Genomic DNA, 17,829 nt, shown 5'->3' on the forward strand with positions numbered 1-17,829 from the left:
CATAGAAGCCGTTTCGGGCCAGTTGGAGTGGAGTGACGCCATTGAGCACTTGTCCTTGGAATGACCGAGCTCGCGCTTCGATGGTGTAAAAGGGGGTCGCGATGAAGTGTTTTCTCGGGGAGCACGGGGTGAAGTGGGTATATTGAGTGGGGCGATGGGGTTCGCGGATTTAGAGGTAGAGGAGGCGGAGGTGATTAGGGTTTTTGCCAGCCCTGGGGCTTGGAAGCTGAAGATTCATCGTTCCAATACAGAGTGGAACGATATCAGTTTCACCACTTTATTCACGTAGATCTTTCCCGAATCCTATTCTGAAACACTCTAGTTTATCTTTGATTTAGCTCCTTTCAGAAGTACCGTAATGTGTTGTAACTCGCAATCACATGATAACAAATCCCCGAAGTTCCTGGAAATACTGATACTACTCACTTGATTCTATTCTGATCATCACCCATGCTCAGCCCCGCTTTGGGCATCAAAGCAGCTGAGCCCCTGCTCGATGAGTCTGAAACTCGGCTCTGAGATAATGGTATCTCATATATTTAGGCGGCTATATTCCCCGTCTCAATGACTATCAATCACAATGGCTGACCCGCTCGCTATCGCATCAGGGCTTGCCGGACTTCTTTCACTTGGTATTCAAGTCACCCAGTCTTTGGTCCTTTTTTACACAACATACAAGGGCTAAGACACGGATCTGGCAAAGGTTACGCAGAATCTCGACAGTCTTCTGGGCACCTTCCGAATCCTCGATATTGCAGTAGAGGAACGCCGATCGCAGGCCGACGCGCAAGATCTACTCCGAGAAGTCGAGAAGGCGGTACAGAAGTGCGAGGAAATCATCACGGAGCTAAAGAGCGAGTGTGAGAAATTCCAGAAAGACTCGGCTGCCAGTTTAAAGGATCGCATTAAGGTTGCCGGCCGTCGCGCGGCCTATCCGTTTCGTAAAAGCACCCTATAGAAGCTTAAAGAAGACGTCAGTGACATACGGGAAAACCTATCGGTCGCACTCGATATCCTGCAGCTGAAGAGCTAGACCCACATCTAAGATAGTATATCGGAAGTCAAATCACTTGTCGAGCGAACAAATGCTAGTTAAGTCTCTTTCACGATCCGTTACTAGCTTATAGCGCCAGATGTATCTCTAAACACAACGCAACGTGTACGAAATGTCATCCAAGTAACTGAGGGCGTTGATCAGTGCTCACAGCGGTAAGATCAGTACGTTCAACGCGATGAATAGACATTGTCATTTGAACACCATCCATATCTCCGAGAGACTGGCTATACTAGGCGCATACTAATCGAATTCATCAGCGAAAGAAAGTGGTTTTCGAACATACATTAGCTCAGTTGTACAATATATTTCGAGATAATCAAGGAGCCCATCAATTTGATATTCCTGGACATAGCAAATGCAATGATATTGTACAGTAATGATACCCGTAGAATCCGCGGATCAGTGGCTCGTCCTCATAAGTCCACTAGTAGGCAACTCTTTAGGTCGTTTGCCCCGTTTTTCATTGCTGTATGTTTCCCCCGGAGGGCCCCAAAATAGACGTGCGCTTTTCGCACCACCGCCATCTTGGGCCAGCCTTAATTCTTTTTCGCGCGCTCGTACTCGTTGACTGTGGGTTTTGCCTTGACGTTTCCTCCTATTTCTTGCGGCGATATCGTCTGCACTTTTGCCCGTAAATATTCTTTTTAGCCAGTCCATGAGTACTTGTAGTCGATCGGGGTTATCAGATACGGTATCTGCAGCCCCACAACTTTTGAATGGTGCCAGTAAGACCAATGGACTGGAGTGTGTTCTGTAGAACAGAGATCTTTGTCTGCTTTTACGGATCACTATTAGTATCATATGCGACCACATGAAATTGATCATACATACGCTAGGTGAGATAATTTTCAATGCTTGACGGTATTGCCTTGGGGTATGGCTTCTATGTAACCTTGAACAGAAAGCCGCAGGCCCATTTAATGGTGATGCCGATCCAAATGAAGGCCCAACATGTACTCAGCCACGCAGCCTTCAAAGTACAATTTCAAGAGCTAAACTCAGTAGATCCTGAAGAGTAATTAATTTTGAACCTCAAATTGAAGCAAGAAGCAGGAAGCACCCCGCAATTAAATGTTGGACGCGAAGGGGTACTTTGTGAGTGCACACGTGGCATTGCTAAGACCGAAAAGGGTGTAAGCGAATTGCTGGATTGGCTGGATTAAATGCGAGAGGAGCTCTTCCTTCCATCCACTCAGGTTGGTGTTGGTCCAATTGCCGTAGGCCCGCTTTCATGAGCCGTACCGTATTTTGCCAACGGCATAGCGTTGTCAGCACTAATAAGAATTGCGAGCTTCTGAGTGGTATCGCCGGTCATGAATTTGTGTGAATGAAGGAAAAATGTTTTACGACTAATATCTGGCTTTCTCAGTCCATGAGATTTGATCTCTGGCCAAAACATGTGTAATTACCTAGTGAGTGATGACATTGACTATTAGCTCTTGAACCACTAATTATGACAGTTGCTGCATTTGGCTAAACAGCCAGCCTGCCCGCGATAGTAGGGTGTATACTCTGATCTCCCGGTTATTGTCGGGATAAAAATTATCGCTAGTAGACTAGGTGGGTGGCAGGGGTATTAGGAGATGCACGGACATCAGAACAAGTGGAGACAAATAAACCAAGAACATCTAATAAGTACCTGTCAAAACCGATTATCACAAAGAACCACACCAGCCACAAGCGAGTTTTTGCGCCTCCGAAATCAAGATCAAAAACCAACCTCCAGCAGGTCATCGAGTCCGAATTCCACCTCCCTCACTTGAGCCTCCAGGTTCAGATATCCGGCCGCACTCTGCTCGATAATGCGCACCCACAGGTCCCGATTACCGTAGCCCTGGTTGAGGAACTTGTTGCCCTGTCGTGTTAACTCCAGGAGCTCAAGGATAGGAAGGTCCATTCCAAACTATTCCCACCAACAGAGAATTTTTATTAGAAGTTGAAAAGTGTGCTAGAATTGTAGGCAAAAGAACATACGGTTCGTTATACTGTGGCGGACCCCCAGTCCCTAACATTGCTAATTTCAAGGCCCGCCGACCCAGCATCTGGCCAAAGGACATCATTTGACCCATATTCCAGGGTTGACGGAGGGTGAAGGCGCGGATGTTGCCGTTAGAGCCAAACTCAGTCAGGGTCATCCACCCCGTGGCGAGCCCCGGCGCATCAATCACGTACCATGTGTATTCCTGCTCATCGGCGAACACCACTGTGCCGCCCTGGGTCATCTAGAGGGCAGGTAAATCTGCCGAGGTAAGGTACAGCTCGGAGAGGATCTCGCTGAGTATGATAGGTGTGGAGGGGCTTAGTAACTCTGGAATGAGGCAGCGCGGCGCATTGCCCATCCCCGCTAGGTCAAGGGATGCGGCCCGGTCCATTCATCTTTGTGGACGTATAGCAGGATCAGGAACTTCACAAGGTGGATCTAGTTCTGGGGATGAGTCTGCCGGTCTATGGGTGCCAGACACAGAAACCGCTCGTTGGGTCGCGGGGCTAGCTGTGAGAGTACCGAGGCTAGGTAGTTCAAAGCTGAGGTATATGCTGGGGCACGACCATGGTAAGACTACGCAAATTTTATTTTAATTCTGAGTTGTAGAAGTGAGAGAGATGAGATGAATAAAAGATGAAGAGGGTAGAAAATGATAAAAATTAGCTATACGGACCTCACAGAATTCCTGACTGGCGGTGGTCCATTTCTCGATTAGGGCTCGCCGTCGACGCAGCCCATCTTCCGGCATTGATGTTGGCTGGGATTATTCTTGCATTGATTTAACCTTCAATGCCATATATTATTATACGAGCGCATTTCCACGGACTCCCCTACCCGTACGAATAGCAGCCATCCCTTTGCCTCTTCCGGCAGCTTAGCTCGGGATAAATCCGTCGGATGCAGGTGGATCTCAGGAATTGCTGTCGGCCAAGACGCTTGTGATATCGGCTGTGACATTTTTGAGATTCAATTTGTATATGTAGAGGAGATTAAATGCAAAAAACCAGAGGGGCAGAAAAGTGAGGAAGCTTCCAATCGAGTCCACATAAAAATCTTGAAAAAAAGTTTGCAAGCTTTTGCGGTGAAACATACTAGTAGCATTGACGAAATAGTATTGCAAGACATTGAAAGACCCTGGTACTTTTAGTATTCATTGTGGGCACTCACCAGTATCTATAGATACTGCAACAGGACTCGGACTAGGAACCGACGCATGTATAATCACTATTATGAGCGCCGCAGAGACCATTGTTCGAGATTGTCCCGGAGTAGGGTCCGTAGTTGGAATCACAGTTGGCTCACAATAATCACCGTCCGATCCACTACAGACCAGAGTTACGTTGGATCCGAAGGCGAGAAATCCCCTAACGTGAATGTGTGCGTTCTTACCAGTAACCGTAAGCATCGCAGCAGTCCCCAAAGCCGGAATTGAAACAGGTCCAGTCGTTATTGCTCGCCCCGCAGAGACCATTGGGAAAGACACCGCCAGCACAAACTCCCGCGGAGTCATCACGGCTTCATGCTGAAAACATGCACAAACATAGCTCGTGAGTCCTATAGAGCTGGAGGGCGTTGTTTAAAGTGAAGGTGCCAACATTTTGATAAAATCGCACGTTTGAAACAACGATTCTCAATATAGGCTAATGTGTAAGTACCCTGATATAGCCCTATAAGTTTGTCAGATGTCTTTCATTGATCTCTTCTTCTCACTTTAGATTCTCACTACTGATCTTTTAATTCCACTTCAGCTTCCCTTTAATTATCTCTTACTTCTCCTTTAGAATTGCTTAGCTTTAGAACTATATAGTGGTAGATGTGAACGCTGCCGTTCTCGCCACGGGGCGCAAGGCATAGCAGACATGTTACGTTTACAGTGGTCAATAATGAGGCATTTGGCCTTAGCTTCTATATAAATTTGTGCTCCAGAGCCAGTATATATATTATGTTGTAAATTTATCCGCGTAAAGCTCGGGCAGTACAAAGTATGCAGCTATTTGAAACGAGACTACTGCGGAATACTGACTTAATTTAAGGTATCCTAGTTTCCATAACTTGGACCGATGTCAGTGGCGACGCCGCTGTGAACAGAATGACAGAAAACACTGCTCTAAGGGTCAATGCAGTTGCTGAGAAGCTGGAAGTCGCAGACCGATTCCGCTACATTTACTATGCGTCAAAAGCACAGACTGACGAGGTTTTCTCTGGCTATAATGAAAATGATATGCAGAGGCTGAAGCAAATCCTGAAGACAGTAGACCCTAAAGTTGTCCATACCTCGCAATGCTTGTGGGCGGGGGGCTTTCGGAAACTATGACTGAGTTCGGATATATCTGTGGACGAGACAAAGAAAACGAAGTGCACAAGATGTGCTGAGTTTCCGTTGAAGATCAAGGTCTTGTCTTATATACCTGGGGACCAAGATAATTGCAGTCTACTGATTATTCTCTCGCCGTGTTGACAACTAGCATGCCCCATTCTATTCTCTATAAAACAATTTGGAGGCGTAACCAAACGTATGGATCCAGCGCCTGTTGTCGGGTTTTACATTTTGCCAATTTCAAGGAGAAGGTAATATCTCAAAATTCCCCATGTGACCAATTTCTTCTAGTATTCCAACTTTGTTTAAGTAAACAGAACTTCAAGTAAAGCTAATCCCTCGCAATTTGACAAATTTGGGTGCCCAATCCATGGCTGATGCTGATTCTCAACTGGTCCCCGGGTTGAAGGAATCGCGGGGGATCCTGTGAGATTCCAATGCCACATGGTGTCCCCGTGATGATAACCGTCCCGGGTAATAATGTATGACCCTGATAACAAGAATTAGTATGATCCAAAGTACATGTTCGACTAGCCTCGTACCTGGGAGAGATATGACACGATTTCTGGTATATTGAAAATCATATCGTCCGCAGAGCCATTCTGCATGATCTTGCCATTGAGAGAGGTCTTTAAGTTCAAGACTGCAGCATCTGGAACCAGCTCTGAAGAGACAATGCAGGGTCCGAGTGGGCAGAAACCATCCTAGTAGAAGTCAGAACAAGGAATCTTGTTGGGGTTGATTATATCGGCAGACCATTCCCTTCGCATAAGACCACTGCGATGTTCTGTCTTGGTGCTTGCGGGCTGTAACATCATTCGCAACCGAGTAACCTAGAATATAATCCGCTGCTTCGGACACCGAGATATTCTTGCATTGTTTGCCGATGACAACTGCCAGTTCGACTTCGTAGTCTGCCTCGTCATAATCCACATTTGGCGGGAGGATGATTGGCTCAGATGCAGACGCGATACATGTGCTGGCTTTGAGAAACACGCTGCGAATTATGAGCACGAATTACGAGATTTGTGACAGTTCTTACTTACGTCGGTGTGTTTGGAATAGCGAGCTTCATCTCGGCCGCGTGTTCCTTGTAATTTAGACCCACGCACCGCACAGTCCCAGCTTCGATTTGTGAGATAGGAGAAAGGAGTTCATCAATAATCTGGGTTTCCCCTGTGAATGGCGCATTGTAGTTTAATGCTGAGTTGCCAGCAACAACCTTGACAGAGACATCGATGTTTTGTTCGATAGCCTGACCAACTGTGATGGTGTTAGCGGATTTAAATAACTATTGGGTTTGGTAGTACCATCAATGTCAGGATTCGCAGGCTCGCCTCCATAGATATTGCCGTCTTTGCCTCGAAAGCGAACCCATCGCTTCCAAACCTTACCGAAATCAGCACGTACGATGTCACATTTGATGAGATACTTACTGGATGTGTTGCCGCATGAGTTTTCAGTCCGGTTCCATTGGAGATTGCCATTTTGAAGATTTATTTGGAAACTCAAGTAACAAAAAATTTTCGCAGCCAGTGGTATGTTTGCCATCTTATCAATGTCAATCCGTTACCCCATGGCCGAAGATCCCATCGGGAAATTCGTCGGGAAATTCAAGTCTGATAAGGGCATTAGAGTTCCTATTCACCGATGCCAAGATGATAAAACGCGGGGAAATCCCACTAGGTCATCGGGCCGGACTTGCCGATGGCTGATTGTGCGAATGTTTGGAGTCACTAAAACGTCGGTGACACCCGAAACGACGAAAGACTGGGTGCATTGTGCAGACAATATTAGAGAATTGATGGTGGCTGATGTTTTAAGCTTAAAATTTGAGCTAGGGAGTGAACTACAGTGCATCAAAGCCCCCTGTCGCTTGTTAAGCTAAGCTTATCTTTCGCTGGGATACACCAATCTTATTGGTCATACCCACCACCCAAGACAATCGGGGAATGGTCACCGTTACCCCAACTCTCGCCAGAATAAACCGAAGGATTTCCCGAACGTTGATAACGGACTCACATCCGTCACTGTTATATATAAACCGAGGATAATGCTTTTTACTGGTCTTCACAGATCTACCATTTATATCCATTATGAATAAAGAAATGGATATCAAGTTTCAAGCCGACACATCTTCTGACCAGGATGTACAAATGGGCAATTTTGCAGTTGATCCCTTGCGAGAAAAAAAGCTCCTGAGGAAACTTGATCTATGCATCTGTCCGCTGGTGATGCTCATTTTCTTGGTTGCGTATCTCGATCGAAGTAATCTGGGGTGAGTTTAGCTGCTACGAGTTAAGGCTTTCGTCGCTAACTTCCGCTCAGAAATGCAGCTGTTGCAGGAATGCCAGTAAGGCTTTTGTCAGTGTGTGATGTGCCAGTGGCTTTTACTGACTCTGCTACTGTAGGAAGATCTCGGATTAGTTGGCAACGAATTAGGGAGTACGATTACCCTATGCAAGTTTCGGGCTTTTGGCTAATATTGAAGACTAGATGCGGTTTCATTATTCTATGCAACCTACGTTTTCTTCGAAATTCCATTCTCGATGCTCCTCAAAAAATTACGACCAAACAGATTGATTGCCGCGTTGATCATTGGCTTCAGTGCATCCATTCTATCTGCCGGTTTTATCAAAAATGTTGCTGGGCTTTATATCACCAGACTGTTGCTGGGTGTCTTTGAGAGCGGCCTTTTCCCGTGAGTCCACTAATCTCCTTTAAGCAAAAGTCTACAAATGCTAAAGCTCGATAGATGCTTGACTGTTCTCCTAACCACCTTCTACAAACGTGAGGAACAAGCCCAAAGAATCTCATACCTATTTGTCTCCGCCGCTCTCAGCGGAGGATTCGGTGGACTGTACGCATAACCCTCTCTAACCCCACAAAAAGCAAGCAAGACCTAACACCGAATCCAGACTAGCCTTCGGACTCATCCGACTAGACGGCGTGAACGGCCTCGAAGGGTGGAGATGGCTCTTCATTGTGGAGGGCCTGATGAGCGGCGTCGTTGGAATCGCCACTTTCTTTTTGCTCCCGAACGACTACGAAACAGCGTACTTCTTGAACAAAGAAGACAAGGAGCTCATGCGCATTCGCATGCAGCAGTCCGCCCGCTATGCTGATCCCGAAGAGTTCAACGTCAAGGAGGTGTGGAAAACACTGAGGGATCCAAAGAGCTGGCTTACATCTTTCAACCAAATTTGTGTCAACATTTGCTCGTTTGGCTTCAGCACCTTCCTTCCGACAATTATCAAAGGGTTCGGGTTTGATTCAGTGAAGACGCAGCTGCTCACTGTCCCTGTTTATATTTGGGCATCTGCGTTTTACTTGGTCATTGCTAATTTGTCCGACCGGGTGCGCATGCGAGCCGTTTTCATGGTCCCGCTGTGTTTGGTCAGTGCTGTCGGGTATGCAATGCTGTTGGGTGTGGATGTTCATGCACGAGGGCCGTTGTACTTTGCAACATTTGTCTGCGTTACTGGGTATGTTTGCTTTTTCTTCTTTTCTTTTTCTAGGATGATCTTTGCTGTAACAATCATTGACAATTCTTTAGCATCTACGCGACAGTGGGATTGGGTGTCAGTTGGAACGCAAACAGTCATTCCGGCTACTATAAGCGCGCTATGGCAGTGGGCCTGCAGCAGTCTATTGGAAATTGTGCGGGTTTGATTGTAAGTGGAATTTTGAAATTTCGTCGTCATCTGCAACAGGCCAACGCTAACATTGTCTAGGCGGGCCAAATCTACAAATCCCAAGTAAATGGACGATACGTAATGGGCCATTCTGTTTCTCTAGCTGCAATTTGCCTTGCATTCTTCGGTAATGCTGCGATGTGGGCACTGCTCCGGTATCACAATACAAAGCGAGCACAGATGTCGCCGGAAGAGAGGGAGCAGGTTGTCAGCTCGGGTTCGTATGAGAAGAAAGGCGGAGACTTCCACCCGGATTTCCGGTATATCCTGTGATAAATTGTACAATGTCTTACAATTTAGCTCTATTTGATGTATCAGACTTACTCTCTATGCGTTTTGTGATATATTGTACCGGATTTGAATTCTATTCGGCGGCATCACCCATCATATATCATACAACGTGCAACAAATCTTTGTACAATTGTATCTACCGTTCGATTTTCGCACATCTACCGTAGCCGATCCGAATCTCTTTTGTGGATCTTAGGCGAGGCACCGAGCAGGCTTACCTTTTAGTTTGGATTTAGTTTAGATTTAGAATTCAAGCCACAAAGCAATCCGACCCACGCGATCGTGGCCAGGGGAAATGAGCTCCGCATTTCGTGACTTTCATCGCCAATTACCTTGTTGATCTTTACTATGACAAATGGAGACTGTCGTCAAGGTATTATAAATGGGGCCATAAGGCTTTTGACAAGACTTGAAGCCATGATCGGCAGGAAATAGTAGTGCGCACGGATAATCCTTTTTTTGTTTTTTCTTTTTCTTCGCGGCCAATGAAAATTCGTTTCAAACCTAATCCCATATGCGTACAATGTTCTCTGTATACGGTAACTATATCACCCTTGGCAATGTAATACATGTTTTTTCATGCAACATTCTATAATTATACAATAAAGAGTCATTTGATCACTTCGAGTTCATCACAATCAACACATTGTTGATAAATATTCTACCCTGAGACTCTGTCTGCCAGATGTAAGAAGCTAGAATGACCCACCCTGGCCCGATCGAGCGGATCGTCCCACATAAGATCGTCGTCTTCACAACCTTACAACCTTTCATGTCAAGGTATATTACAATAGGTACAATGCTATCATTCTGTCAGCTCCATAAGTGGAACGTGGCGCGGACAATTTCCGTAGCTCACATCCAATGCCTTTTAACCATGCAGAGCCATCCCTTTTCCTTGCAGCACATTACGTGTGGCATCACCTTAGAAATGACCTGTTATATGTAGACAATATTGCAACAACCCCTCTTTGCCGATATGGCCCACTGACTCAGGTTTGGAGTGGAAGTTCTAATCTTACAAATATTGTTGTATAATGTACATGTCTATACCCCTGAGTGGTTCAGCTCAGTAATTGGCTGTGAGCTTCGTGGTGGTCCTCTTAGCTCCAGTCTTTTTCCGCCACAGATTGATCTAGATATTCTTTGGAATGTTCCCTTCAACCTTCATGAATTGAGTTGATTCGACTTGTTCTTCTTGCTTTTTTCTATCTTTTTGTTGAATATGTTGCGAACTGCGAAAAAAAAAGTGCAAACGCACTAGACGGTAAACAATGTAGAGATCTCGAGGAATCCGAATAAATGTACTTAATGACGAGGTAAGGGGCGTTCGATTTTTGCTTTGTCTGAATATCCACCTTCTATTGCCGGGTTGACTCCACTAGAATCCACTTCGAATATCGGAAACCTAAGATCGGCACGGATCAGCTAGGAACACGAAGTGTAGTGGCGAAGATCGAGTTAGTAGTATTATATCCAATTCTTCCCCCCTCTCATAGCCCTCATCTCAAAATTGCTAGATACAATGTTGAATATGAAGGAACCAACTTACGATCAAACGAAGTTCCGAATCTTGATGATTCACGGTAAGTGCAAAATATGGCATACATTGCCTCAATCCTTTGCTAACAGACTTCCCAGGCTTCGCCGGCAGCGCATCAGAATTCCGCACCAAGTCTGGTCGCATCGCAAGCAAAATCATCGAATCAGTGACCCCGCAGATCATCGACGAGTTCCCCGGCGGCATCGAGTTCTTATACCCCAATGCACCTTGGACCCTCGAAGCCCCGATAGGACTGGGCGGAAACACCAATGACGATGATACAGCCGATACCAAGTTCTACGGCTGGTGGCACGGTCTAGATACCGTAAGCAAGTACAAAGGTCTCGAGGTCTCGCTCTCCTCGGTCGCAAGATACATCCACGGCCGACCAATCCATGCCATCTGTGGCTTCTCACAGGGAGCCGCGCTCTCAGGCATGATCACCTCAATGCTGGAGTGCGGTAACAATCCAGAAAAAGCAGCCGCAATCCGATCGCAGAACCTGCCTGTTGACGAGTTCTTGAATCTGCCCGGCCAGAAACAGCTCAGATTCTATATTGGCATTGCTGGATTCCGTGGGAACTACTACAGAAGCCTGTACCAATCGCCGTTACAGACACCCAGCTGTCACGCCATAGCAAAGTTCGATACCATGGTCGAACATTTCCAGACTATGGATCTCGCGCAAAATTTCGACTCGTACGAAACTGTCCATTACTACGGTTCGCATTATACACCCCGCGACCCCGCGACCGTGGATTATCTCGCTGCGTTCGCGCTGAGCCACGCTTGTGGCGAGAACAATTCGTCGCTGTTCCCGCCTCCGTCGCCTGCGTCGCAGGCTGATAGTGACGAAGAGAGCATCACAGCGCGATCTGACCGGTCTGTCAGGTTGTTCCCTAACTGGGTCAAATCGAGAAAGATCAATAATGTCACTGTTGGTGGGCGCTTGGCTGTTGCCCCAATTAGGCGTGTTCGGTCATTCAATTGGTGAAGGCTGGGTGTCATGAATTGATTTGGCTTTATATGGGTGTCGGCGGACTGGCTGGAGTTATCTGGAAATCGTATATCCTTTGCTTCATTTTGCATACATGTTGCTTTCTCGCTTTTTCTACTGTCTTTCTATCTTTCCTATCGCTTGTCTGTTGTCTCGCTCTTTTGAACTTTCTTTATCCCTCTCCTGATCATTTCCTATCTCTCTATTTTTTCACTCATGTTTTCTTGTCTCTTGGGTTGGTCTCTGTTTACCTCCCTTTCACTTCTCCTTTAAAAGGCAGCAAACCTTTCTTTTTATATTCCCCCGTTCACACAAATAACGTATAACTACATTTGACTTCAATTCCAATGTCTCTACCTCTGAACCCTGTTCATTCGATTTTTTCGTTGCATTATGTCACAATACAGGCATCACCAAAACTTGACACACCGATGCATCTTTGAACACCATTGCGTATTCTATCTGTCAACCTTCAGTTAAATCACGGGATAGCTAGGGTAATAGACAGACCAGTTTGTTGAGAGAAGGATTTCAGATACTTCATCCCAGTATCACACATTGTACTAACAACAGTCGAGCCAGGCCCCAGACGCTCCGCCAAGCGCAACGCAACCATCACATTAGCCCCGGTAGAAGTGCCACAAAATTGACCATCCTCTCTCGCCAGATGAAACTCCATCGCCCTCGCGTGGGCCGTGGACACCCGATCAATTTCATTATCACCACCGTCATACCACCACATAGTGAGTCCACATCAGCTTTGATTCTGCTATAGTACTAGTTAGTGGTGATAACATAAGAACGTAGAATAGGATGGTTGGCGGTAATAGCTTTAATTTTGAAACTTAGTGTATTTGTCTTATCAGGGCATCCGTTATAATAATTCATGTGTTTCATTTCTGGATATAGAAAAAAGCATTTGATCCCTAGCTGAGGTGAAAACAGATGTACAACCAACGACAATGATCTCTTTTATCTGCTAAGTATGGTAAGCAATTTCAGAAATCATTTGTTCCCAGGTTTCAAGATCGGCCGCCTGTGGGAATGCAAAGTTTTGATCCTCCCAGACAGCGGGCCACATAATGTCCGGCGAAGCACCTATAGCCGTGGACTCCATATTCATCGGAGTCGGCATAATCGGGTTCCTTTCACGCTCCTGTGCTACAAAATCTGGCACGACTTCCGGTGGACTCATTTGGGCTTGTTCTCCTGGCTGCTCGGTGGCCTGGGCAAAGCCCATGGTGCGTATGATGCAAAGCTCTACAACTTTGACTTCGGCGAGGCCAAATTCGTTCAGCCATACGTCTCTCCGTAGTCTCTCACAGTATTCTTCGAGATCATTCAAGATCGCTGCGGTTTGAGGCGCATTGGGTCGTCGGACTGCAATGATACCCAGGATGAAGGCACTATTGAACATGTTGTGGGTACCCAAAGTCCATCTCATGTTTTCGGCAGTTCCATAGTTCAAGGATTGCAATCTAATTTTGAGATCCGAAGATGCCGATGAGATACATGCTTCGTGACTTAGGCTGAAACGATTGGTAATAGACTCGCGCAAGAGATATGGTCGATGAAGAGTGATTCTGGCAAAGTGGAATGCAGAATGTAAATAAAGGCGATGCCACGGTAGGAATGTATGTAACGCATCCAGTGAGAGTTGGGGATCGTCTACTGAAAAGTAGGATGGAAGTTGCTCTTTCCAGGCCACAAGTTTGTTATCCATCTCGATCACCATATCGTATGATGCTGGATACAGGCCAAAGCACCGGTCTTGGATTTCGCCTGCGATTTTAGCTAGCTCGCTTCCAAGCAATGTCACGGTACTCATTGTAGGATGACTCAAAGGTTGAGCAACCGCAAAGGCAGACTCTTCATCACTCAGCCCATCCAGCCATATATTTTGAGGTGCTTTTATGAGACACATATGGTCTGATATAGCATACGGTCTGCCAAGAGCAAGAGCAATAGTTTTGTCCAGCAAGTAAAGATTGCTCCAAAGACGCCTCCTTGTTTCGGTTGCTTTCCTGGACAATCCCCATTTCTCTCCATCTATGTGCATTCCTTGCGCCTGGGCCATACGCATTGCAAAGCTGATGGTGAGCCAACTCTCCGCGGCCTGTCTTGTATATAAAAGATATCGCGTGACCATCAGTCCTGCTCTGACGAGATCCAAACTTTCTCCGTGGAAAGAAGGCGATATCACGATCGCTCTCCTGGCGGCCCAGTAAAAGCGGAGAGATGCCTCTTCGCTTTCTTTCCGTTTTTCGGGTGATGACGTGGAAGGACTGTCCAGCAACACGCTATACGCGAGGATAATGAATAAAAGAGCGAGCCAGCGCAAATCAACTCCGGCAATCTCATCGAATCCAAACTTTCGCCCCCAGAACTCTGCAAATTGAGATCTGAAGGTTTCTGGGTGGACTGTGTCGATGGCCCAATTGATCTCTGTTAAGAATCTCTCAATCAGCCGATCAACGGTCACTTTGTTTCGTGGTAGGAGACCGAGCAAATCCCATACTTGGGAGAATGGGCCAGAGTCGTTTCGAAACGACTGTAATGAGTCCTTGCTAGATAGTAAACTCATAGGTGGGAGATCAGGGGCAGATTCCTGGATCATCCGTGCTGCCACCTGATGGCCAAAATAGGAGTTGCCGAAAAAACTGGGCGCTCCTCTGGCAATGTATAACTGTCCCAATTCCGTCCCTTGTGTGTCTGAATTAACATCATGTCGTTAACCTTGATGGGTGCTATGTTGGAGGGTAATGAATTGTACCTGCTGTGCTTACTGGTTCCTGAGGTGGAGTGAGATTTTCATTTTCTCTTTCGGGCCATCGACATAACTCGGGGACTCCGCGTTGGATACAGCGAGAGCAAGGTTGCTCTTGGTTACATTTCTGTTTCCTGGTATGGCACTGGGAGCAGGAGGTTGTCTTTCTGCCACGTTTGGATCTAGCCGATGGCTCGGCCAATGTACTCCTCTTTCTTCCACTGGCATTCATTTTTCTTTGTGTGTAAGAGGAGAGTTGAAGAAGATGTAGATAACGGGAACAATGCCGAGGAAGTGACAGCTTCAAATGTCGAATACAATTTGACCTGGCCAATAAGAGCGTGCGAAAAACCCCGCTAATCAGTACGCCAAATTCTGGCAATTTATAGGGCAAAAGTATGATCAAGAAATAAATAATAGAATGGTGGAAGCACAATGTAATTTTACAATGCTGTATCTGTTGAGACTACCAAAAAGGTTGGCTCTGAGATTGTGGATTGATTCACGCGGAAACTTGGAGATCTTTGTGGCCTGAGGGCTAAGGCACCTAGAAGCAATGGCTTCCAAGGTTGGCACTTCCAAGGTCGTTATATAATTTATTATGTAGTAATCGTTTATACTCGGTGCTTTAGACATCCTATAAAACCATCAGATAACTAGTTGCTCCAGCAACAAGTTCCCTAGGACTCTTCTTGTCCAAATTTTGGCTTAATTACCACGCATCCTCCAACGAGAGACCTTTAGGGCATACCACGTTACCTTCAACCCACACTGATTTGTGCTGAGCAAAACATGGAGATATTGTCCTGGATCGAGGAAGGTGCCAGGAGCGTGCCCGAAACCTCTCTAGCCCCATCATGTTCTGTGGCTGGTCGAGGTGGGAGATCACGTTCATCTAGCCTTCACGCGTGAAAGCAGAACTAACCGCTGCCAGTCCCAGGATCGTCTACGTACATGAATGTATCGACCAGAAAAGCGTCGCTGCAAGGTTCATGGTGATTTGTATGTTGAAAAAATGGTTAGACCCTGAATGCTAGTCAGTGGATATTGATTTAAAGTGAATATACCACATGGAATGAGACTATATTCATATTACAATCCGCATGGAGCATCACATTATAAGAACGTGTATGGTCCTATAGCTCAGTTGGTAGAGCTCTGATCTTATGCCATATATCCTTAACAGGAATAGACATGATTTTCGTCAGCGGTCCGCGGTTCGAGCCCGCGTGGGACCAATTTATTTTTTCAGATCTCATCGTGTGACCTTATCTGTTATCGCTGCTTCCCAAAATTGTCGCTCCCTCCCAATGGCGGCGAACCTTCCAAGTTTAGGTAGGGCTGGGATTTTTTTTCCCGTGGGAGTACACGAAAAAGTAGTGATTCGTGATGCAAGCTTCATCGCCAGAAATAGCACCCACCGTTAAGCTGTTGATGTACTTGTGTCCGGCTTCGTACATATCGTCTATCAAACTGAGATTGACTTCACTGTTGTGCTTGCCATAGGTCAATGCCCAGCGGTGACCGCGATTAAAGAGCGGAGAGACGACATCGGCGGTGTATTTCCTCGAGTCAGGTTTGAGAGTTTTTCACCTGAAGTTAGGTAGTCGCCATTGGAGCGCAGTGCGTGATTGTGCGATATTCGAGGGGTTGGGAAAGTTTTGCCAGAATCTCTCCCTGCTTTCAAAAAGCAAAGTTGAATCCACAAGCTATCAGTTTTTTTTTTTTTTTTTTTACAAACGTAGGCACGTGACCATAGCCGGTGCAAACGTAAAAGTTACTTTTCTGCCTCAATTCTCGCTCCTGCGGTCAAGTACGGTCGAGTCCCGAGCTGTCAGTTTTATTTTTTATTTATCCCATCCCCCATTGCACTACTCCGTCGATCCCCCAACGTCAAGCCAAATTGACCTAGACAGAAGAGCTTGGAACAAATAAGGAAGAAAAGCTGGTCCATGGTTTACACAGGCAAAAGGAGCTATCTATAGCTAGAAAGTATATAGCTAACAAATGACTATTAAGCAAAATAGCCGGACATTCTCACTCAGACTTCCTTACCAATGTCACCTACTAAACATTACTGAAATTTGGGCTTTGGTTTCAAGGGGCCTTGGGAAGTGGATTCCTGCGGTTTGGGCTCCTGTGGCTGTGGCCTGTGGGCAGAAGAACCAATTTACCATGTTCACAAGATGAGGCGAAGGCTTCTCATGAAGCCTGGTTTTTAGATCTGCACTGTTATCTTCCTTTTCTTTCTCTGAAATGTCAACCCCACGAAAGCTAGAACAGCACCAGCACTCTGAAGTATAATGACCCAAGCCCTTTTTCCTGTCAGCCATACCCCTCCGTGCACAGCATCCACACCCCCGACTGCAACATCCTCCTCGATCAGAGCAATCCTTCATCATTGCTTCGCGCATGAGCCATGCATTATCTTGCCTTGGAATATCATATGTACATCCCTGACCCTCGGGTCAAGCATAGACTCCTCTCGGTATCAGGCGTACTCTTTTCCTGAAATATCCCTTTTTGCCCTTTCAAGCGGCTCATTGACTTCTTCAAGCTGAGTCCTATCAGCTCGATATTTGCTGCCTTTTGTAATGCTATAGCCTTGTGGTGCAAGGCATTCAAAAGCTGCGTTTGTCCACGTAGGACGTGTTCAGCAATCAATAAATCTGCGACATAGCGCAAGTCAGTGTTATATGGCTCATGTCGGAAGACGCTTTTGAGGGAATAACGTTGTTCTTGGTAATGAAAGGTTCAACTACATATTCCCGTATCGTACGAAGAGATAGTATGAGAAATGAATGAAGAAGTATTAAAAGTTGTGAGCTGAACAAAGATGATATGATAGAGAAATGGCTTTTTGGCCTTAGAGACTGGGTGGACTGAGTCGTGAGGCTGCCGCCCAAGATTGACGTTGATATTGCAAGGTTTAACAGCATTAGAGCTACAGAAACTGGGGGAAGGATAGAAGGCTACAGTGTCTCAAGGTTTGCGGAATTGTCGTATATGAGGGAGCTATGTATATACGTACATAATGCATGTCATGTTCTAACCACTCGGATGGTGAATCTACTCAATTCTTTCCCGCACAGGCCATCCTCACCTGTTACCACAAGAAGAGAGGGGAATTAGAGCACGAGCACGGAGTCTGGCTACATGTATGTTGATGTTACATAAA

General features: G+C 46.1%; 6 protein-coding genes across 6 annotated transcripts; 3 read left to right on the forward strand and 3 right to left on the reverse strand.

Moving 5' to 3' along the window:
• Positions 1 to 580: 580 nt before the first annotated feature.
• Positions 581 to 958, forward strand: N7529_011533 (uncharacterized protein; the record flags this gene model as incomplete). Its single annotated transcript, XM_057247059.1, has 2 exons — positions 581 to 655; positions 704 to 958. The coding sequence occupies 2 exons, from the start codon at positions 581 to 583 to the stop codon at positions 956 to 958; spliced, it is 330 nt and encodes a 109-aa protein (XP_057092408.1).
• A 1,807-nt stretch (positions 959 to 2,765) lies between these two features.
• On the reverse strand, positions 2,766 to 3,279 carry N7529_011534 (uncharacterized protein; the record flags this gene model as incomplete). The annotated part of the gene is made up of 2 exons (XM_057247060.1): positions 2,766 to 2,960; positions 3,028 to 3,279. The coding sequence occupies 2 exons, from the start codon at positions 3,277 to 3,279 to the stop codon at positions 2,766 to 2,768; spliced, it is 447 nt and encodes a 148-aa protein (XP_057092409.1).
• A 2,410-nt stretch (positions 3,280 to 5,689) lies between these two features.
• Positions 5,690 to 6,845, reverse strand: N7529_011535 (fumarylacetoacetate hydrolase family protein; the record flags this gene model as incomplete). The annotated part of the gene is made up of 6 exons (XM_057247061.1): positions 5,690 to 5,848; positions 5,901 to 6,062; positions 6,115 to 6,355; positions 6,405 to 6,621; positions 6,669 to 6,747; positions 6,795 to 6,845. 6 exons carry the CDS (start codon positions 6,843 to 6,845, stop codon positions 5,690 to 5,692), a joined length of 909 nt encoding a protein of 302 aa, XP_057092410.1.
• A 609-nt stretch (positions 6,846 to 7,454) lies between these two features.
• N7529_011536 (Major facilitator superfamily domain general substrate transporter) lies at positions 7,455 to 9,326 on the forward strand (the record flags this gene model as incomplete). Its single annotated transcript, XM_057247062.1, has 8 exons — positions 7,455 to 7,636; positions 7,687 to 7,711; positions 7,770 to 7,803; positions 7,855 to 8,059; positions 8,114 to 8,218; positions 8,277 to 8,843; positions 8,915 to 9,032; positions 9,093 to 9,326. 8 exons carry the CDS (start codon positions 7,455 to 7,457, stop codon positions 9,324 to 9,326), a joined length of 1,470 nt encoding a protein of 489 aa, XP_057092411.1.
• A 1,543-nt stretch (positions 9,327 to 10,869) lies between these two features.
• Positions 10,870 to 11,881, forward strand: N7529_011537 (uncharacterized protein; the record flags this gene model as incomplete). Its single annotated transcript, XM_057247063.1, has 2 exons — positions 10,870 to 10,930; positions 10,986 to 11,881. The coding sequence occupies 2 exons, from the start codon at positions 10,870 to 10,872 to the stop codon at positions 11,879 to 11,881; spliced, it is 957 nt and encodes a 318-aa protein (XP_057092412.1).
• Positions 11,882 to 12,889: 1,008 nt separating this feature from the next.
• Positions 12,890 to 14,883, reverse strand: N7529_011538 (uncharacterized protein; the record flags this gene model as incomplete). Its single annotated transcript, XM_057247064.1, has 3 exons — positions 12,890 to 12,920; positions 12,964 to 14,596; positions 14,658 to 14,883. 3 exons carry the CDS (start codon positions 14,881 to 14,883, stop codon positions 12,890 to 12,892), a joined length of 1,890 nt encoding a protein of 629 aa, XP_057092413.1.
• Positions 14,884 to 17,829: the final 2,946 nt, after the last annotated feature.

The sequence above is a fragment of the Penicillium soppii genome (assembly GCF_028829465.1).
Source record: "Penicillium soppii strain IBT 18220 chromosome Unknown utg000010l, whole genome shotgun sequence".
Lineage (NCBI taxonomy): Eukaryota > Fungi > Ascomycota > Eurotiomycetes > Eurotiales > Aspergillaceae > Penicillium > Penicillium soppii.